At 38.1% G+C, this 23,204-nt stretch overlaps 1 protein-coding gene across 4 annotated transcripts in view; it reads right to left on the reverse strand.

The window, feature by feature from the left end:
- LOC126259350 (leucine-rich repeat-containing protein 59-like) overlaps window positions 1-23,204 on the reverse strand; it is an 85,853-nt gene that overhangs the window by 14,665 nt on the left and 47,984 nt on the right. For all 4 annotated transcript variants that reach the window (XM_049956071.1, XM_049956072.1, XM_049956068.1 and 1 more), the window contains exons 4-6: window positions 15,497-15,619; window positions 13,752-13,974; window positions 5,589-5,825 (exon numbers count right to left, since the gene is read on the reverse strand). In XM_049956071.1, the coding sequence (XP_049812028.1) occupies window positions 5,589-5,825; window positions 13,752-13,974; window positions 15,497-15,619 (583 nt within the window). The remainder of the gene's footprint in view (window positions 1-5,588; window positions 5,826-13,751; window positions 13,975-15,496; window positions 15,620-23,204) is intronic.

The following is a 23,204-nucleotide window of genomic DNA, read 5'->3' on the forward strand; positions in this document are numbered from 1 at the left end:
GCCGTGGACGCTGCTCCACCTACTCCATCTGGGATCTCACCTGCTGTCGTGTTCCGCTGTACTGTTTCCCACCAGGGATGGCAGTTTGGACAAGTGGTTTTGGTCAGTGGCCCCACCAGAGCAGCTACCATGTCTACACCCTCTGGACTGGAGACCAGGATGTCTGGCACCATCAAAATCAGCTCCAAGTCCAGGTGAGCACCCACTCCCCCATCCCAGCCAACCCCCATCTTTGCTGGTGCCCCCATCACTAGATGCCACCTATCCGCTGGTGTTCCAGCCTCCTCTTCTGCTTGCGTCAGTGCCTCCGTCTGATAAGTTTGAAACTTCACAGCCTCTGGCAGCAGCTCTGGTGAACCTCCAGTCAGTGGACATGCACCTAGCCGGTTCGATGACTCCTGCACAGCCTGTCTGCAGCAGAGTTGCCTCCACTTTCAACTGTCAGTGGTCACTGCCAAGGCTCCCTGCTTGGATTGCCCATTGCCCGTCTTATCAGCTCTTGCTCCACCAATGGGGCTTTGTGGTGCTTCACATGCCAGCCACTAATGCCCTATTCCCATGCCCAAGGATTCAGCGACACTCCGTCCCCAAGGGGGGAAGGTGTGGAGTGACCTGCATAGTTTCCATGGCCACAATCCAGGCACACAGTTGTACAGTGTGCCACAGAAGCCAGAAGATGCTAACATCAGCAGAGACCACCACACTTGGATGCACATGCAGCCTCTCCACAGTGCACTCTCCTGGCCAGCCGAAAGATTATAGAGGCAGGCCCAGGCAGCCTCATTCTCAATCATATGTTGACATTCGACCTACATTTATGGGACTGGAAGTGCAGCCATTCCATGGCAAGTGTCTTCTTGTATAAGCATTTTAGTCATAATAAAGTGTTGTGTCTTATTATCTGCGTGTTCTTGTAGTCAGACAAAATGGGTACAGGATTATGAGCACAAATTTGAACAGAAGTAAAACAGGATTAGGTCTAACAACAAATAGGAAAACAGGAATGAGAATAAGCTATTATGAACAGCATAACCATCAATTATCATAACCAAGAAAGATACAAAGCCAACACCAACCATAATAGTAAAAGTACACGTATTGTGTCTCCTAAGAGTAGTCAGGCACATTTTCTCTGGAGTTTCAGAAGATAATTGCAATTTTGGCTTTTCAGTGTGTAAAGGGTGCCACATGAAAGACATACCAATCTTAAAAATAGACATCAATTATCATGTGAAAGCCCACTTACAAAGTTTCAAGAACCAGTATTAAGTGACGAATCTAGAAATATTCTTCAGCCTCCCATGCCACTCCTGTACAGTCCGTGACAAGATTATACACTAATTACAGCATGCACAGAGGCATTTAACAAGTCCTTCTTCCCATGCTCCATAAACGACTGGAATCGGAAGAAAGCCTAAGATACGGTACTACGCTAAGCATCGTGTGCTATGCATTTCCCAGCGGTCTGCATTTGTGCATGTGGACGTCAAAGGCATATAAGTAACTTTGACTGATTAAATTTTGAAGGAAGTACAGGACCAAGCAGACAAAAACACAATGTCTAGTAGAAATCCTTGGTAACACCCTAAAAATTGAATTTAATCAAAAAAAAAAAAAAAAAGAAAATATAAAAATTGAGGAAACTAAGCAGGAAAATGGGAGTACAAATATCCAAAAAATGAAAGTGACAGAAAGTGCAATGCAGGACAGGCTAAAGGAGAAATGCAGAGTTGTTGAAGCATGTAAAAGTATGGGAAAGGCAGGTATCATGTACACATGAATTAAATAAATCTTAGGAGAAAAGAGAAGCAGGTGTATGTACACAAGAGCTCGGAAAGCAAGCAAGTGCTTTGCACAGAATGAAAGGTGGAATAAATACACTATCGGATCAAATGTATGTGGACACTTATGTAATGCTGAACTGACCACTAGATGTTAGAAAAAAATGACATTCCACTAGCAGAGAAGGTGATCGACTTAATGTTAAGATGATATTTTTTTTTAATTTTTGACTCAGTCACTTTTCTTTTCTTTTTTTTTTTTTTTTTTTTTTTTTTTTTTTTTTTTTTTTTTTTTGATGCAATCATAACTGGTTTCAGCCTTCAAAAGCCATCTTCAGATGCTATGGGCGACATCTGATGAACAAGTGTTCACGCACTGTCGACGTACAAACATTTATTCATCAAATGCCACACATAGCATCTGATGATGGCTTTTGAAGGCCAAAAGCAGTTATGATTGTATAAAAAAAAAGTGACCAAGTCAAAAATAAAAAATAACACCTTACCACTATATGTTACAAGAGTCAGACCTGCCAGTATAATATGAAGTGGGGAGTACTGTGTTGTCTGTACAGAAGCAGTAACAGCAGAATGCATCAATCAGGAGAGCTCAGGGACTTTGAATGTGGACTAGTCATTGGATATTACCTGAATAACAAATCCATTAAGGCCATCAACCCTTCTAAAGGTACCCAAGTCTCAACTGTTGGTGACAGGATTGTGAAGTAGAAATACGAAGGAAAAACCACAGCTAAACCAAGACCAGGCAGACATCGTGTACCGAAGGACAGGGAAAGTCAAGCATTGTGGAGTGAGGGAGGGGGTGAGGGGATGGGGTGGGGGAAAGAATTACATGAAATCGCAGAATAAGAAATCAGTCACGACTCCCAAACTGCTACCTGCAGTCTAGCTAGCACAACAACGGAGCCTATGGAGTTAAAAAGAGGCTGCTTTTTATGGTTAGCGTGTCATTTCCTACTGTGCTTAAAAAATGCTATATTCAGAAGTATATTAACTTCTTTTACAGCACTGTGTTCTGCATGCAGTAGAGACACAGTTCAGTGATGATGGCAGTTTGTATCGTCATGACAATGGACCCTGTCATAAAGCAGCATCTGTGTAGTAATGGTTTTAGGACAATAATATTCCTGAAATGGGCTGGCCTGCCCAGAGTCCTGACTTGAACCCGATGGAACATCTTTGGGGTGAGTTAGAAAGTCTACCTCGCTCCAGAGCCCAGTCTTCTCTGGTTTTGCTCTTGAGAAAGAATGTGCTACTATTCCTGCACACACATTCAGAAACATCACTCAAAGTGTACCCAGCCGAGTTCAAGTTGTCATAGAGGCGAAGTGCAGATACACCCCATATTAACGTCCCCTAACAGCTGTGAGAATATTTTTGATCAGATAGTGTATATAGAAGGGCTATAAAAAGGAAGTAAACTTTCAGACAATATTATGAAAAGAGAACAGGAAGCAGATGAATAGAAGATGGGATGACGATGATGATGAATGATTGTGGGGCACTCAACTGCGTGGTTATCAGTGCCCATACAAATTTCCAAATTTTCTCATCCCCATCTCGCCACATTCATGAATGATGGATGATGAAATGGTGAGGACAACACAAACACCCAGTCATCTCGAGGCAGGTGAAAATCCCTGACCCCGCCAGGAATCGAACCCGGGACCCCGTGCTCGGGAAGGGAGAATGTGACTGCGAGACCACGAGCTGCAGACCCAAGATGGGAGTCATGACACTGCATGGAGAATTAGAGTAGTGGAAGAAAAACAGTGGCAAAACTCAGAGGCAAAACTGTTTCATCAGATATGCAAGACGTTTGAAAGAAGTTAAATACCCTCAGCCTTCAAGGAATCTGTAATAATTCCAATTCCAAAGAAGCCATGAGCTGACATGTGAATATTAGCAGAACATAAATTTAACGAGTCAAGGTTACAACAGTGACACAAATTATTTACAGAATAATGTAAGAACTGGTAGAAGCTGATCTTGCAGAAGATAAACCTGTGTGTACAGCATTTGTAGATTTAGAGAAAGCTTTGGGCAATGTTGTCTGAATTACACTCTTTGAAAGGATGATGGTAGGAGGGAAAAATACAGTATCAATGTTATCCACAAATTGTACAGAGACCAGCCTGCAGCCAAAAATTAAAGGAGATGAAAAGAATGCAGGAATTGAGAAGGGACAGAGAGAGAAATGTAGCCCATTCCCAATGGGCAATCTGTACAATCTGCAAGCAGTAAAGGGAATTTAACAGAAATCTGGAAATGTAATTAAAGTTAAGGTTGAAAAAATTAAAACTCTGGGATTGCTTGTTATGTTTTAATTCTGTCGGAGACAGCACAGGACTTAGGTTAGCTGAACAGAACAGATAAGTGTCAAAAAATGAGATGAGTAGATTAACATCAACAAAAGCAAAACAAAGATAATGTAGTGTAATCAAATTAAATTAGGCGATGTGGAACCCATCTCATTTTTTACATAGAGAAATGAGACACTAAAGATAGTACAGGAGTTCTGCTGTTTGGGCAACAAAACAACTTATGATGGGTAAAATACAGACAACATTACACACAGACAGTAACAAGAAAGGCAACTGTGAAAATGAGAAATTTGTTAACACTGAATATAAATTTAGTGTTAGGTGGTCTTTTCTGAAAATATTTTTCAACATCAGGCTGTTCCATCTTGTGTACTAGCCAGCAGCAGCTGGGTGGCTGGTGGCAAATGTGGCCAAGGATGACCGAACAGCCGATGTGTGGGTAATCAGGCAGCCAGTTTGTAGTCTATGTGACCTTACTGCACGGGCCAGGCACACGTGGAAAGGGGTGACCAAGTGCTTCTCGGATGTGCAGAATGCATGCAATTGAGTTGCCTGATGGTTAGCCTATTCTGGCTGCATCTCTCTGAGGGTACACAGAGAAGCACCCAAGAATGTCTTGTCTCCCATGCAGCAGTGCTGGAACAGCCTCATCCCGAGTGTAGTACTGTACGGATGTGAAATGTGGACAGTAAACAGTTCAGAAGCTTTTGAAATATAATGCTACAGAAGAATGCTGAAGATTAAATGGCTAGATTGAATAGCTAATGAAAAGGTACTGAATCGAACTGAGAAAAAAATAAATTTGTGGCACAATTTGACTAATAGACTTTTCTATTAGTCAAATTGGCTGATATAAAACATCTAAAAATAGTCAATGTGGTAATGGAGGAAAGTGTGTGGAGTAAATATTGCAGAGTGAAACAAAGGCTTGTCAACAGTAAACAGGTTTAAATGGATCTAGCTGCAGTAGTTGTGCAGAAATAAAGATGTTTGCAGATGACAGACTAGTATGAAGAACAGCATCAAATCTTCAGATTGAAAATGGCAACTACAAAAAGAAGTAACTGCTAACAATGCGATAAACTTCCAGTGCAGTAATCATAGTAAGAGCATGTTTTAGCAATTACATAAGACAAGCAAACAAAGATCGTAACTTTGTAACTTGAGAAAATGTCCACTACATTACAAAGACTTAATAAGTAGAAATGTTGTGTATAACACAATGTTATGCACAACTTATTAATGTAAATTTCACAAATGATTAGGTAACTTTATAAATGCACAATTATTAGACGTCAGTTACAGAGTTAACAATGCTACTGTAATGCAGCTGTAACAGTTTTATGCATTAATTGATTCAAAACAAACACACACACACACACACACACACACACACACACACACACACACACACACGAGAGAGAGAGAGAGAGAGAGAGAGAGAGAGAGAGAGAGAGCTTACCAGCTTTTTTTGTGCTGGAATGTTTGCTTTGTATTTTACCCCTTGGCACAGTGGAGGGATCCTGTGATATTTCTTCATCTACAATGGATTGGCTAGGACGTGAGTTATGTTTTACTCCATTTTCTGTTTTTGCCTGTATTTTTTCAGCTGATTTAGAAGCTTTCTTTTTCTTCTTCTGTTGTTGCTGCTGCTGTTGAAGCTCTTTCTTTTTCTCCTGTGCAGCTAGTTCATCTAATTCTGCAAATTAGACAATTGTTATATGCACAGGATATGGACGTGCAAAATCATATAATGTTAAAAATATTTTTTGTATATAACTGATATTCACTTACAGGGTATGGATGTAATTACAGCCCTGCTTTATATTTTCTCATTTTGAATAGAAAATGTTTTGAAACTACTTTAGGAATTGCACTTTCGTCAGTACAACAGAAATTCGTGTTAAATGCATATGAACTAGAAAGATTGTCACTTGCGATTTTTTTTTAATAAAAGAAAAAAAAATCTGTATCTAGTAACATCACTAGTCTGCAATTTATAATGTATTTTCCAAACCTTAGTTCCGTAATTTAATTCAGTTTGTGATTAAAAAAAAAAAAAAAAACTCTAGAGATATTTGTGTTACAAATTTTCTAATACATTTTTCTGTTATTTGTAAATATCTCCTTTGACTTTTTACTGTTTATTAAATTCAAGACAGTAAATAAAACTTATTCTGATATCATATTTTCCAATCTGGTTTTACATGTGAGACTCTGAATTAAATAACAGAAAGAAGTGAACTGTTTTGGGAATTCATTACTTTAGCAATAGGAATTTTCTTGTGCAATAGTAAGTCCCTGGCTTTGTTTAGGTTGCATCTGATATTAAATTACATTCAGATTTTTTAACAATGTTATTACTTTTACTTTTTGCAAGAGGAATCAATAACAAGTACCAATGTTTAGAATATTAGCTTTAAAAGATATTTTAGTAACAAGAGAGGCCACTATGACTAGATTTGCAGTTGCAAATTGTCCACATCATTTGCAAGTAAACCCCCCCCCCCCACACACACACACACACAATTGTGAAAGGTAAGACACAGTGAAATAGATATATTGATAACTGGTGTATCATGCATGTTTAAGTGGAGTAAGACATCAAATGGTCCGACTGAGCAGGAGAGGCACCACTGGACATTTTAATTACCACTGTCTATATACTTTCACAAATAAATTCGTAAAAATTTATCAGCATGACCAGGAAGGATTCAGGATTCACACTCATAGCAGTGGAAGTTCAAAAACATAACAAAATAAATTTTTTTACATGTGAAATGGCATCATTTATTCACTTACTATTGGCTGCATTTGTTGCTATAGGTACACTTTTCTTCATTGTTGTTGTCGTGGTCTTCAGTCCTGAGACTGGTTTGATGCAGCTCTCCACGCTACTCTATCCTGTGCAAGCTGCTTCATCTCACAGTACTTACTGCAGCCTACATCCTTCTGAATCTGCTTAGTGTATTCATCTCTTGGTCTCCCTCTACGATTTTTACCCTCCACGCTGCCCTCCAATACGAAATTGGTGATCCCTTGATGCCTCAAAACATGTCCTAGCAACCGATCCCTCCTTCTAGTCAAGTTGTGCCACAAACTCTTCTTCTCCCCAATCCTATTCAGTACCTCCTCATTAGTTATGTGATCTACCCATCTAATCTTCAGCATTCTTCTGTAGCACCACATTTCGAAAGCTTCTATTCTCTTCTTGTCCAAACTAGTTATCATCCATGTTTCACTTCCATTTTCTTCCAAGTCCTTTGCTGTCTCTGACAGAATTACAATGTCATCAGCAAACCTTAAAGTTTTTATTTCTTCTCCATGGATTTTAATACCTACTCCGAATTTTTCTTTTGTTTCCTTTACTGCTTGTTCAATATACAGATTGAACAACATCGAGGAGAGGCTACAACCCTGTCTCACTCCCTTCCCAACCACTGCTTCCCTTTCATGTCCCTCGACTCTTATAACTGCCATCTGGTTTCTTCATAAGTAAGAGAAATTCTTCAATGAATTTTACAAGTATACAAACCATACTTACAGGTGTATGACACTCTACAATTTATTTAATTTATGAAAAAATGAATGACCTGTCACATCTTAAACTTCATGTTTGGAAAAAACTCAAATGTTATAGTTATTTATCTCAAGTTTTATTAGAGTTTTTAAAAGATTTGGAAAATTCTAGAGTTGCATACACCTGTAAGTATGGTTTGTATGCTGTGCAAAATTCATCGAAGAATCTCTCTTACTTATGAAGAAAAGTATACCTATAGCAATAAATGCAGCCAACAGTAAGTGAAAAATGATGAAATTTCGTATGTAAAAAAAATTATTTTGTTATGTTTTTGAACTTCCACTGCTATTAGTGTGAATCCTGAAACCTTCCTGGTCATGGTGACGAAGTTTTATGAATTTATTTGTGAAAGTAAAATGTCCTGTGGTGCCTCTCCTGTCCGGATCGGCCCGTTTGACGTCCTACCCCTCTTAAGGTCTCATACCTCAACAAAACCAAAACAACTTGTTGGTTTTATCACTTCAGTCTCAGAATATCGATAAGAAAAAATCCTGTTGTATTCAAACAATAAACTCTTCAATTCTATTTGGAATTTTCGGTGGAAACAAAGAAAAGGAAAGAAAAACAAATTATAGTAAGTACAGTACCATCTGCAGTTAATTTTTTTTCCTTTAATATTCAGTTCTGAAAAAGCAATGGTATTGCACCAAACAACTTGTGTTTTGTCATACTTGGTCTGTAATCTCAACAAGACTGGGAGAGGAAAGCTGGTGGAGTTAATTAGTGAGAGTATATCAGGTGGGTGTGGGACCACAGATGGTCAAATACCTGCTACCATGGATAGGAGGACTGTCCATTTTTCACCTCTGTTGTATCTACCAGTTTAGAGGTTTCTTCATCATGTACCCAGAAGATAGAGCATTCCACATTGGAGTGCACAAACACAAAAGAAATTTTCTTGGAATGATCTAGTTTTCATCAAAATGTACAGTCCATTAAAAATAACAAACACCAAATTGAAGTTGAATTACAGTCTTTGAACAATGTGGTAGTATGCATTACAGACCACTGATGCAGAGATAATTAATTGCAACATACAGTGTTATCATCACATGAATGTGCTACTTGCTACTGTAGCACTACATTAACAGGAGGTGGATCACTTATTGAATCACAGGTGGCATATATTTTAAATTTAGATAGGATCTGAGCGCAATTAGAGCAGATTGCCGCTTTGAATCGCAGCTGTTAAACTAATGAAGCTAGACACCTATAAGAAGTTAATTATTATTTGTGTTTTCTGCTCATCTTGTCGTTATGTGGCCATTTTCTATAACAAATTAAACGAAGTCCTGGGAAGAGTCTCAGCTCCCAAAACTATCATCATAATATTTAGAGATGTGAATATTGACAAAGATGTCAAGGAAGCACTTTCAGCGTGGCACAAATGATAAACATTGCTACTAGGATATCAACAAGTTCAGCATCAGTCTTAGAAAATGTACTTAAAGATTCTGAGGGGGAACATTTTAAATTTTTTTATAGGAGACATTGGCCTTTCTGATCAATACTGTTAGATAATCATGCTTAACATGGGCTTGGTAAAGCTTACATAACTGCAGACCTACAAAAGGATTTTCTCAGAACATACATAGAATACATACTTTTTCTAGGACATTGGAATGATGTGCATATGGAAAACAATGTAGAAGCTAAATTCTCTAGAGTCTCCACATTGCTTAAACTAATTTTTGAGGAGACATTTTCAAAAGTAGCCACTTATACAGCAGCAGCTAAAGAAAATAAATGGATAATTGCAGGTATCAGAAAGTCTGAGACTTAGCAAGCTGGGCATCTGTACTCATCTACTATGTTTTCTTCCTCCCAAAAATAACAATTTTTTTCCAAATTTCTGATATATATCCGATAAGAATGGGCATAATACATGGTAAGGACATGAAAACTGCATATCTGTAACTAAGACCAATTCAACTCACATCAATTATTCAGTGCATTCTTCTGGTTATTCTGAATCCACTGGTATAATAAATTTGCCTGAAGACCATGTTAATTGCCAAATACCAGTAATTTTAAGTTTTGTTATCATTTTTCATGCGCAAACATATACACAATTATTGACTTCCTAATAAAGCAGAAGAAAAATCTGCAGAAATAAAGTATTCAAGCAACCAATGACAAAAATATGTTCGCAACATCTACACTCATTTAATTTTGAAGTAATTAACATCTTTGGGCAAAACATTGTTACTGAAATAGAATCACAAGTTTACACAAGATAACCATGTAATTCTATCGAGATTATTACTGTATTTGAAAGTCCATCTTAAAATACTGCAACCAATATCACCAACTGTGACAACAGAGTGAGGTCATGAAAAGTACTGTTTTCGAAACTGATATTTACTGTGCATATTTTATTCATTCTGATATGATTATCTGCTTGGAAGGATAGTGTAATGAGTGATTAATACAGTGACTGTATTAATGATTTACTTGCCACACATCAACAGTTGTCATTTATTACATTAGGGTTAAATTACTTAGTGCATTACAACAATACTGTAGGACATCAACCAAGTGTGTATGTGGTTACTCATTTATCTGTGCATAACTGAAGTGGAAGGAACCTGAACTGGCCATAAACAGCAGTTTATGCACCACCTAACTGCAACAAATGTTTGTGAACTGCAGTTTTAGTGTAGACTACATTATTGGCAGTAGATTATTCCCACCACAAACTTTTCAATCATTTTTAACAAAAGGCTAACTGAGCAGAAGAAACAGTTAAGCTACATGTCCTCCATGCACTTAAATTCCTCAGTTTTTTGAAAAAGCACTGCACTACTCCACAGCTCCCAGATTATCATCATAGCAAGGGCACCAATACCAGGGGCAACAGGGGACTGGCCACCCACTAGCTCTCAGGGAAAGGTAAAAATATAGTGTGGACAAATGTTTTATTTCCAGATAGACAAGAAAATAGAAAAGGCAAGCACAAGTTGTTAAAATACAAATCAAAGATGGAGGTAGAATAACAGAACATCCTCAGGAACAGGCAAATTTTGCGGATGATGTATTGCAGAGGAGTTGCAGTTAAGTCTTACTGAAGCGCTTGTAGCACCCACAACATCCCACACAACAAGATAAGTTATTATGTTTTCCATAACAGAGCTTAAAGTCAAAAAAACTCTATCAGTACAGAGACAGCATTGATGCCCAATTAACAAATTATAAATGAGTCCTTCAGTTCAGATATTTTTCCACAGTTTGTAAAGCATCCATGAGTTGCGCCCTTACTAATGAATGGTAATGCAGAAAGTATTGAAAACTACTAGCCAGTTTCATTACTGCCATATTTCTCAAATGCATTATGAGCGATAGACTAATGAGTTACATGAATAAATATAACCTCTTTAAGAGGGGAAACACAGTTTTGCTTCAAAATAGCAAAAAGTTTAATATTGGCCATTACCGAGTTCACAAAAGTGTACTTCAAGCTCTCAACAGGGATGAGTGTATTTCAGGCACATTCTTAGACTTGTCCAAGGCTTTTGACACTGTTGACCATAAAATACTGCCAAACAAGCTATAAGCACGAGGTGCAAGAGGAACAGCGAACAAGTGGTTCCAGTCTTCTCTGGAAAACAGGGTACAAAATCTGCTGATAAGTTTTTAAGTGGAACAACTGTCAGACAAGAAATATATAAACATATGTGTTCTTCAGCGTAGTGTATTGGGTCCATTTATGTTCTTTATATCATTTGCAGATAGTATAAGACATGGAGAAAAAGTTCTCTACGCTGATGATAGCAACAACATAGTCACTGATAAAACACCAGAGCTCCTATTAGAGAAAGCAAATGAAACCCTCAGGAATGTTTTCAGTTGGGCAGTAGATAATAAATTTACACTGAAGTAATAAAAATGAACAGTATGCACTTTGGCACAAAGAGACAAAACAACTTTTCACATTAGGTGTAGATGATAAATCTATAGATTGTGTAACAAGCACAAAGTTTTTATGGCTTAATATTGATTATCAGTTAATGTGGATTGAGCACACAGAGATACCTGTAAAAAGAACACCGTCAGTGTGTTATGCTCTTTGGGTTTTTTGTTACAATTTGTAACAGCAAATGTCTTTGTGGTGACATACTATTCCTACATACATCCCGTTCTTAGATACGCGATTCTTTTTTGTCAACTGAAGGCACGAAACATGGACACAGTTTTTCCAAGTGTAGAAAAGGCCATAAGAATAATAACTATAAGTCATAGTTGGGCTCACTGTAAAGGGCTACTCAAAAGTGGGGTATCCTTACTGCAGCAAGTGAGTACGTCTACCAATCTGTAGTGCATATCAGGGATAACATTGTTAATTATTCCACTAATAGCGTGAAGGTCATGTGGAGTCAGCAGGTTGGAATAAGAAATTGTAAGGACAGCTGAGTAGCAGAAATCACTGTCTGAAACAAGGGGGTGTTCTTGTATTAATAGGAACTGTAAACTGTTACAGAAAGATTAGTACAAGTTAAGGGGTGACACTGCAGCTAAACGATCAGAGAACTGAGTAGTTGGTCAGTAGCAGTGGACAGTCAATGGTCAGGTGGGAGTGTGTAGCCACAAAGAACCCAGGTGCAGATGAAACTACTGTCCTGTAATAATATATATGTGCATTGCTATAGATGTATTCCAGGCTGAATAATCTAGATCAGTTTTTGTGAGTGCACTGAATCACTATAACGGCTCATCGGTGACATGAAATGGCACTTGTCACTATATGTTATTGCAAAATACAGAGATGTGCATTTTAAATGCTGTTGCAAGCGATTTAGCATTTTGCTTTTTACTGGTTTATACTATGGAATGATAGTGAGGACCTATCACTGAATTTTAATATTTTATTGATTAGAGTTATTACTGGCTGGAGAACAAGTGGTGTACTTTCATAAATAACATTTTGTTTATCAGAGTCACAGGAAGCAGTTATTTTACACCAAATTTGGTACATTCAAGTTCGCCCTCAGCATCTCTGTGTAATCACATACAGTAAAGTAGGGATGGAATACTATCATGAGATAGTGGATAAATATGGGGGTAGTTACACAAGCTGCGGATTCATGTGGAGTATCCATAGGTCAATGACATAACCTAGGTGCGCACAGGTTCCTTACACGCCGATTGGTTGGTAAAACAACATATCTCGAGTAAAGTTAGTGCACAGAGAAGAAGGGACAGCATCACAATATTTCTATACATATTCATGGAACAAGTGCCAGTATGGTCCTACACTTACCAAGGGAAAAAAAGCACAGATCTCAAGGCAGTATTTTCTATCACGAATAAAATTTTATAATAAACTGACCAATGAAATGAAAGACATCTGTTCAGAAAGACAGCTAAAACATTCATTATAACTAATGCATACCACACAATTGAGATTACTTCGAGGATTTCAATTCATGATCACAGTTCACTGTTTTTGCAAAAAAGTAATGCATCAGGATCTAAAGTGCAAGACAGTAATGTCTTGCTGACACAGTTTTTTTTCAGGTGGACAGAGAGGAGGACAGGAAGGAAACATGGATCATACCTGAACACTGGTGGTCAAAGAATTGGTTGTCCAAACAGGCTGTAGTTACTGCAAGGAGCATAGCAGCATCGTCATGGTCCAGAAGTCATCAGCAGGTGTTCCTAGTGTGTGCAGTGATGAACAGCACAACCGCGTGTTTATATTATTAGTTATCAGAAGATATTGGCGAGTAAATCAAACAATGTAGTGTAATAAGGAACAACTGAATGAGGAGGTGCAGCTGTTAAGGCGCTGGCCTCATGTTTTGGAGGGTGGCGTTCACTCTGTCCAGCCATCCTGATTTGGGTTTTCTGTGGTTTTCCTCGGTAACTTCAGGCAAATACTGGGACAGTTCCTTCATCAAGGCTATCCTATCCTTACGGAGCATACTTCAGTATTCTGTGTATATACTTTGAGCAATTGATTTTTATTGTATTACCATGACAACTTCTATATCACTGTGAGATGATCCTTTGATTAAATAAATATATTTATAAATAAATAAAACTTACCACGCTGTCTCCTTCTCTGCTGTTGCCTACGCTCACGTTCTTCAGCAATCTGCACCTGCATATTCTGTAAAAAGGGCACCACTGTGCGAGCAGCTTTCTGGCACTGAGCTGCATCCAAGCATGGACCAACCACTTCAGCAAGAGCTGGCACAAGTGGGTTGTTTTTCAGATCAAGCCAACGCAGGTTCCTCAACTGTCCAATGCTTAATGGGAGGTGTTGCAGCTATGTTGAAAGAAAGAACTTTTATAACCAAACAATACCTGAAAGAGTGTTATGTTCTTTACAGAGCTTAGATATATTTACTTTTATAATTACCATAGAGTAAAATTTTTAACATTATTATAGCCAACATCACAACTTTCATTTTGCACATATCAAATATAGGTACACTAACAGGTAACATGGAACAGTAATGTGTCACACATTATAAACCACCACCACAACAAATATGCACATGGCCATTCATGTAGTGGAATAAAAACACATTTCCAGGCATAAAAATAATAGCATATAAAATATATTTCACTGGTTCTATTTCACTGATGAACCCCAGACAGGCCCATATGATGAAGTGGACATAAGCTGTTAAAAACCATACATCCAAATACGAGTTTCATGGCAATCAGAGATATAATGTCAGATTGTTCGCTGCTTTACGAGGCAGCAAACTGCTCTTGTGTTTATTGTAACACAATAATCAAATCTAGCTCTCACTCTGAATAGAAACCATGTAAAGTAGTAATATAGAGGTAATGAATGATTCTTCCTCTCCTGAGGCAACCTACTCATCTCAGAGTAGCACATGCAACCTACATCCTCAATTATTTGGTGGATGTATTCCAATCTTTTATTATTTATAGTTTTGACTCTCTACAGCTCTCTCTAGTAATATGGAAGTTATTTTGTGATGTCTTAACAGATATCCTTCCATCCTGTTCATTCTTCCAGTCAGAGTTTTCCTTATAAGCTTTTCCATGCCAATTCTGCAAAGAACCTCCTCATTTCTTACCTTACCAGTCCATCTAATTTTCAACATTCTTCAGTAGCACCACATCTCAAATGCTTCAAGTCTCTTCTTCTCCAATTTTCCCACAATCCGTGTTTCACTGCTATACAATGCTGTGCTCCAAATGCACATTCTCAGCAATTTCTTCCTCAAATTAAAATCTGTTTGACAGCAGTAGACTTCTTGTGGTCAGGAATGCCCTTTTTGCCAGTGCTAGTCTGATTTTTATGTCCTCCTTGTTCTGTGCGTCACAATTTATTTTTCTACCTATGTAGCAGAATTCCTTAACTTCATCTACTTCATTATCACAAATCCATGTTTCTCGTTATTCTCATTTCTACTACGTCTCATTACTTCCATCTTTCTTTGGTTTACTCTCAATCCATATTCTGTACTCATTAGACTGACCATTCCATTCAACAGATCCTGTTATTCTTCTTCACTTTCGCCGCAGACAGCAATATCATCAAAAATCTCTCTTGGTTATCAAACCTGATCAAAGTTGTGCTTTTTTTTTTTTTTTTTTTTTTTTTTTAAGAGTACTTTTGTAGCATATTAGTCATACTGCGCATCACAGTCAACATCTAACATACACATCATAAATGAAAATGCACAGAACAATGACCTCAATATTAATTAGTATTTCAAGACTTGTAATAGAAGTAAAAATCAAAATGTTTATCCATCCGCAAAGTACTTTATACGCCAAATATTTTTTAGGAAAAATCATATACTTACTTTATTATTATAAAGATCCAGATGCTTTAATTGTACCAGTTCACCAAAGTTTTCAGGTAGCTCTGTCAGAAAGTTGTTGCTCAAATCAATTTTAACAAGATGAACCAATGAAGCAAAATTCTTCTGCAAATAAAAATATTTTCTATTAACAACTATTACAATACAATTAGTAAGCAAACAGTGAAATGAAAAGTCACTCAAGAACAGGGCAAGATAAACCACTGATAAACAAAGGGATGGGCTTACAGAGAGAAATCAGTTATTAATCAAGCTAACAATTACCACAAGAAGCACCATAGGGAAACACATTTAAGAGTATTTTTTTTTATAGGAAATTAACTAAAACATCAAAGAATGCCCTGAAATATCAAAAGAAAATGAAAAATTGCAGAATTATGAGAGATAAATTATTGCACAACAGTATGGTCTGAAGTCTCCTTTAGTTACAGTTTTTCCATGGGATAACAGCAGTGAACTTCTTTTAACTTGGTTCTTGTTTTTGAATCTTCCTTGATATTTTTTCAGCTCAGGTTTATCAGCTTCAGAGCTTTTCAAATTTATTTTGATAGGGAGTAATTGGCCACTCTCTGAATACAGTGGGAAGATACAATGACTACTGTCAACAGTTTCCCTGAGTCTCTGCACCAGGAAACATCTGGAATGAGCACTCTAATACTAAGTAACCCTGATGTCCCTGGGATTTTTGATACTACTACACCATTAATGTAGCTCACAAAACCAGCTCATCACCTCCTGAGGGTGATTTGACAACTGTTCCCAGATCAAGTTATTCTAGGGAAAAGCTCTTGTGTGATAGAGGGACAGCAGTCACATCATGATATAACTACAGAAGAGATGCTGTCTCTTGTGGGGCATATGTTTCAGCCATCATAAGACATCTCATTTCTTGAGGCTAAGTTCAATGTTCTTGGAATGCCTAAATCGGCACAGGGATCAAGGATTTACACTATTGGGAGCTCTGGCATAAATAAGATAATAAGAGCTCCCTGGGGAAATAGTAGTTTGATTGGAAGAAAAAACTGACATCCACTGGGTCCACACTGAATAGGTTACAGCCATCAGTAACCAGCGAGTAAGTTGTACTTGTCAGGTAACTGGTTTTTCAGAGTGAAGCTTTTGCACCATTTCATGGAGTGCCTCAACTTCATCTGGTTGGATTTGTTTCTGTCAGAAGATTTTGATACACTACAATATAAAAATCTTCAGGAATTATTGTGTTTATGTTTGCACTTCACAGGTATTAGAAATTCAGAAATGAGAAGAAGAAAACTGTCTGAAATCTACTACCTCTTGAATGCATCTGAATGTTCAAACTCAAAATAGTAAATTGGGTGTAAAATTGGCATAGTGTTTAGTAGCATAAAAGCAGATTTTATTTTCTATGAGTTTGAAACAGTTTGAAGGAGTGGAAAACTTTGACTATAACAATTAAATTTTACAGTACAGAGATATATATTAGAAGAAAATATTTTACCGATATGAAATTTTCAGTGACTCATGAAGTATCAACACTTTTTGATTCTTCTTTTTAAAACAACTGCAAAATAAATGACCTTTCTTTTGACATTTAAAAATGTAGTTGTCCCTCTCCTGAAAGTCTGGACACCACAATTCTTTACTACTAGGTATGGTCCTCTAAATGGACTGAGGAGGAGATGGAGGAGGAGATGGAGGAGGAGATTAGTGTTTAACGTCCCGTCGACAACAAGGTCATTAGAGACGGAGCGCAAGCTCAGGTGAGGGAAGGATGGGGAAGGAAATCGGCCGTGCCCTTTCAAAGGAACCATCCCGGCATTTGCCTGAAGCAATTTAGGGAAATCACGGAAAACCTAAATCAGGATGGCCGGAGACGGGATTGAACCGTCGTCCTCCCGAATGCGAGTCCAGTGTGCCTAAATGGACTGACTCAGCCACTTATAGGAGGATCTACAGTTTACCATAATTTCCATATTGCAGTTTAACCCTTTCAGATCCAAATTGTTTTCTGGAAAAAGGAAAATTTTTCTTTACGTGGTAATGCACTTATGTGATTTTTTAATGATTTTGGATGCAAGATTTATACAAAAATATGTATCTGTTTTTAAAATTACTTTGTACACGTGGCTTCATTTGATTGACTAAAATAACTTATTACAAAATATTCACTATTGTAATAAATATATTCAATTATACAGTGGAATACCGCAAACCAACCACACCTGTGTATTCTGGTGGTCACAAGCTTCTGTGAATTGCTATATTGACTTGCTGATATTTTCATAGTGATACCAAACGTTCAGAGGTACATCCATATGATGAAAATGTTGAATATTCACAAATGTGTACCTCAGGCCTCCATCGGGAAAAATACTTCTGTTGCAGCTAAGACAAAGTAAATTTAATGTACACAACGTTAGCCACAGGAAATGAAAGGGTTAACTTGGCAGTTTGTTCATTGAAAAGTATTTACCGTTAATTAAAGGAGTGAAAAGTGACATCTCAGATCTTTACATTTGTAGTCGCTCACTTTTCTAGCCTCATGATCTCAACCCATCTCTACTGATATCAAATTTGAATGTGACTGTGAAGCTATCTGAACATGTGTAACAGGTCTATGTGAAATCAAGCTAATCACTGGCCACCTGATTCCACAGTGACTGTTTTAGAATCATTCAAAGAAAGTCCACGCTCAGTCGCACAGAAATACCTAGATCGTGCAATATTAGCTGGAGTCAACTTTAACCTACTGAGCATTAGACTGGGGTGTCTATGAATTCATTGCAGGGGGTTCTGACAGGCAGTCTTGTGAAGTAGTTTGGGACATATTTTCGAAAAACTGTCTTGAACAGATAGGCAACTCACAGACAATGGGAACATTTTAGATAACTTGTAGCTACAAAAATGCCAGACCTTATCGACTTTGTCAGTATAGAGACTGGGATTAGTGACCACAATGTCATTCAAGTGACTTCGGCTACTGAAGTTAATAAATTAATCAAGGAGGCTAAGTGAGTATTTCTGCTAGAAAGAGCAGATAAGCAGTTGTTTGGGTCCCATTTACACAATGAATGAACATAATTTAGTTCTGGTATGATGGACATAAAGGAATTATGAGCAAAGTTTAAACAGCCTGTAAATCGCGTTCTAGAGTAATCATGTATGTGCCGAGTAAGTGGATTAAGGACAAAAAAGACCCTTCGTGGTTTAGTAACAAAATTCAGAAAATGCTGAGGAAGCAAACACTGTTGCACTCTCAGAATGTGCAAATAATGACAGGCAAAAGTTGTTAGAGATCTGTGCATCTTTAAACAGAGTGATGCACAAAGCATACAGCAACTACCACCATCATACCTTAACAAAAAAAACCTTGCTGAGATCCTGAGGAAATTCTGGTCTTACATAAAATCACTAAGTGGGTCACAGGCTTCTATCCAGTTGCTCACTGACCAGTCTTGTGTGACAACAGACAACAGAAAAATGAAAGTTGAAGTTACAAATTTCAATTTTAAGAAATCATTCACTTAGGAGGATTGCACAAACATACAAGGGGTGTTTGAAAAGACCGTGCAAAGTCCGAGAGATGGCACCACTGGTGCATATCGAGGTCATGTTTAGTTAGTAGCATCTTCGGAATGAACGCATACCAAGTTTCAGCCATATTGGTCTATTTCTTTGTGTTTGGCATTCGTATCAATCAAGGAAGTCGAGTGATTGTCAAAAATGGATGAAAAAGAATTTCGTGTTGTGATTAAACATTACTTTATGAAAGGCAAAACGCCTCAGGAGACTAAAGAGAAGCTTGATAAACATTACAGTGACTCTGCTCCTTCAATTAGAACAGTTTATAAGTGGTTTCAAAATTTTTGGAGTGGCCATATGGGCACTAGTGATGCTGAACGTTCTGGACGCCCTGTGGAGGTTACGACTCCAGAAATCATTGATAAAATCCATGATATGGTGATGGATGACAGAAGAGTTAAGGTGCGTGCGATTGCTAATGCTGTGGGCATCTCGAATGAATGGGTACATAATATTTTGCATAAACATTTGGACATGAGAAAGCTATCCACAAGATGGGTTCTGTGTTTGCTCACGCTCGATCAAAAACGGAATCGTGTGAAGTGTTGCAAGGATGGTTTGCAGCTCTTCAGGAAGAATCCGCAGGACTTTAAGCGTCGTTTCCTTACTGTGGATGAAACATGGATACATTACTATACTCCTGAGACCAAACAACAATCTAAACAATGGGTTACCGAGGCAGAATCTGCACCAAAAAAGGCGAAGACCATTCCTTTGGCTGGAAAGGTTATGGCGACTGTCTTTTGGGATTCATGAGGGATAATCCTCATCGACTATCTGGAAAAGGGTAAAACTATTACAGGTGCATATTATTCATCGTTATTGGACCATCTGAAAATCGAGCTGCAAGAAAAATGCCGGCAATTGGACCGCAAAAAAGTCCTTTTCCACTACGAAAATGCACCAGCACACACCTCAGCAGATGTGGTCGCAAAATTATTGGAAATAGGATTCCAACTTGTTCCACATCCCCCCTATTCTCCAGACTTGGCTCCCTCAGACTACTATTTGTTCCCCAATTTGAAGAAATGGTTGGTGGGACAAATATTTTATTCAAACGAGGAGGTGACTGCAGCAACTAATAGCTATTTTGCAGAAATGGACGATTCGTATTATTCGGAAGGGATCAACAAATTAAAAGAGCACTGGACGAAGTATATAAGTCCAAAAGGAGACTATGTCGAAAAATAAAAATCGTTTACCCCAAACACATGAGGAGTTTTTATTTTTGCACGGACTTTTCACACGGCCCTCGTACTGTTGTTTGGACAATTACACAGACTCCTGTATGAAGGGCACAGTAATAAGCTTGGCATACACAAACAACAGAAAGAGCTGAAAGCAAATAAGTCACCAGGTCCTGATGGAATCCCAATTCTGTTATACAAACAGTGCTCTATGGCATCAGTCCCTTACTTAGCTTGCACGTATCATGAATCTCTCACCCAGCAGAAACTCGCAAGTGACTGGGAAAAAGGGCAGGTGACTCCTGTATATATGAAGGCTAAGAGAACAGATCCACAAAATTACAGACCAATATCCTTAATGTCAGTTTGCTGCAGAATTCTTGAGCATATTCTCAATTCTAATAAAACAAATTTCTTTGGACAGAAGAGCTTCTTTCCACAAATTAACCCAGATTTAGAAAGCATCACTCTTATGAAACTCAGCTTGCTCTTTTCTTACATGACATCCAGTTAACCATGGATGAAGGACAACAAGAAAACTCCATATTTCTAGATTTCCAAAAAGCATCTGACACAGTGCCCCACTGCAGACTGTTAACAAAAGTATGAGCATGCAGAGTAGGTTCCCAGATATGCAAGTGCCTTGAAGACTTCTTGAGTAATAGAACATAGTATGTTGGCATTGATGGCGAGTGTTCATCAGCGACAAGGGTATCATCAGGAATGCCCCCAGGAAAGTGTCGTAGGACTGCTATCGTTCTGTGTATACATAACTGACCTGATAGACAGTGTGGGTAGCCATTTGCAGTGAGTGGTTGTATGAGGATACAAGAAAACTTAGACAAAATTTCTAGTTGGTTTTATGAATGGCAGTTAGCTCTAAATGCAGAAAAAAGTAATTTAGGACAAATTAGTGGGAAAAACAATCCCATAATATTTTAATATAATATTAGTACTGTGCAGCTCGATACAGTCACATTGATTAAAGATCTAGGCATAATGCTGCAAAGTGATATGAAATGGAACAAACGTGTAAGAACTGCAGTAGTTGTTGTTGTTGTCTTCAGTCCTGAGACTGGTTTGATGCAGCTCTACATGCTACTCTATCCTGTGCAATCTTCATCATCTCCCAGTACTTACTGCAGCCTACATCCTTCTGAATCTGCTTAGTGTATTCATCTCTTGGTCTCCCTCTACGATTTTTACCCTCCACGCTGCCCTCCAATGCTAAATTGGTGATCCCTTGATGCCTCAAAACATGTCCTACCAACTGATCCCTTCTTCTAGTCAAGTTGTGCCACAAACTTCTCTTCTCCCCAATCCTATTCAATACTTCCTCATTAGTTACGTGATCTACCCACCTTATCTTCAGTATTCTTCTGCAGCACCACATTTCGAAAGCTTCTATTCTCTTCTTGTCCAAACCAGTTATTGTCCATGTTTCATTTCCATACATGGCTACACTCCATACAAACACTTTCAGAAACGACTTCCTGACACTTAAATCTATACTCGATGTTAACAAATTTCTCTTCTTCAGAAACGATTTCCTTGCCATTGCCAGTCTACATTTTATATCCTCTCTACTTCGACCATCATCAGTTATTTTACTCCCTAAATAGCAAAACTCCTTTCCTAATCTAATTCCCTCAGCATCACCCGATTTAATTTGACTACATTCCATTATCCTCGTTTTGCTTTTGTTGATGTTCATCTTATATTCTCCTTTCAAGACACTGTCCATTCCGTTCAACTGCTCTTCCACGTCCTTTGCTGTCTCTGACAGAATTACAATGTCATCGGCAAACCTCAAAGTTTTTACTTCTTCTCCATGAATTTTAATACCTACTCCGAATTTTTCTTTTGTTTCCTTTACTGCTTGCTCAATATACAGATTGAATAACATCGGAGAGACGCTACAACCCTGTCTCACTCCATTCCCAACCACTTCCCTTTCATGCCCCTCAACTCTTATAATTGGCATCTGGTTTCTGTACAAAATGTAAATAGCCTTTCGATTCCTGTATTTTACCCCTGCCACCTTCAGAATTTGAAAGAGAGTATTCCAGTTAACATTGTCAAAAGCTTTCTCTAAGTCTACAAATGCTAGAAACGTAGGTTTGTCTTTTCTTAATCTTTCTTCTAAGATAAGTCGTAAGGTTAGTATTGCCTCACGTGTTCCAACATTTCTACGGAATCCAAACTGATCTTCCCCGAGGTCCGCTTCTACCAGTTTTTCCATTCGTCTGTAAAGAATTCGCGTTAGTATTTTGCATCTGTGACTTATTAAACTGATAGTTCGGTAATTTTCACATCTGTCAACACCTGCTTTCTTTGGGATTGGAATTATTATATTCTTCTTGAAGTCTGAGGGTATTTCGCCTGTCTCATGCATCTTGCTCACCAGATGGTAGAGTTTTGTCATGACTGGCTCTCCCAAGGTCATCAGTAGTTCTAATGGAATGTTGTCCACTCCCGGGGCCTTGTTTCGACTCAGGTCTTTCAGTGCTCTGTCAAACTCTTCACGCAGTATCCCCCCATGACTACCATTTCGTCTTCATCTACATCCCCTTCCATTTCAATAATATTGTCCTCAAGTACATCGCCCTTGTATAAACAATCTATATACTCCTTCCACCTTTCTGCCTTCCCTTCTTTGCTTAGAACTGGGTTGCCATCTGAGCTCTTAATATTCATACAAGTGGTTCTCTTCTCTCCAAAGGTCTCTTTAATTTTCCTGTAGACAGTATCTATCTTACCCCTAGTGAGAGAAGCCTCTATATCCTTACATTTGTACTCTAGCCATCCCTGCTTAGCCATTTTGCACTTCCTGTCGATCTCATTTTTGAGATGTTTGTATTCCTTTTTGCCTGCTTCATTCACTGTATATTTATATTTTCTCCTTTCATCAATTAAATTCAATATTTCTTCTGTTACCCAAG

The sequence above is a fragment of the Schistocerca nitens genome, chromosome 5 (assembly GCF_023898315.1).
Source record: "Schistocerca nitens isolate TAMUIC-IGC-003100 chromosome 5, iqSchNite1.1, whole genome shotgun sequence".
Classification (NCBI taxonomy): Eukaryota; Metazoa; Arthropoda; class Insecta; order Orthoptera; family Acrididae; genus Schistocerca; species Schistocerca nitens.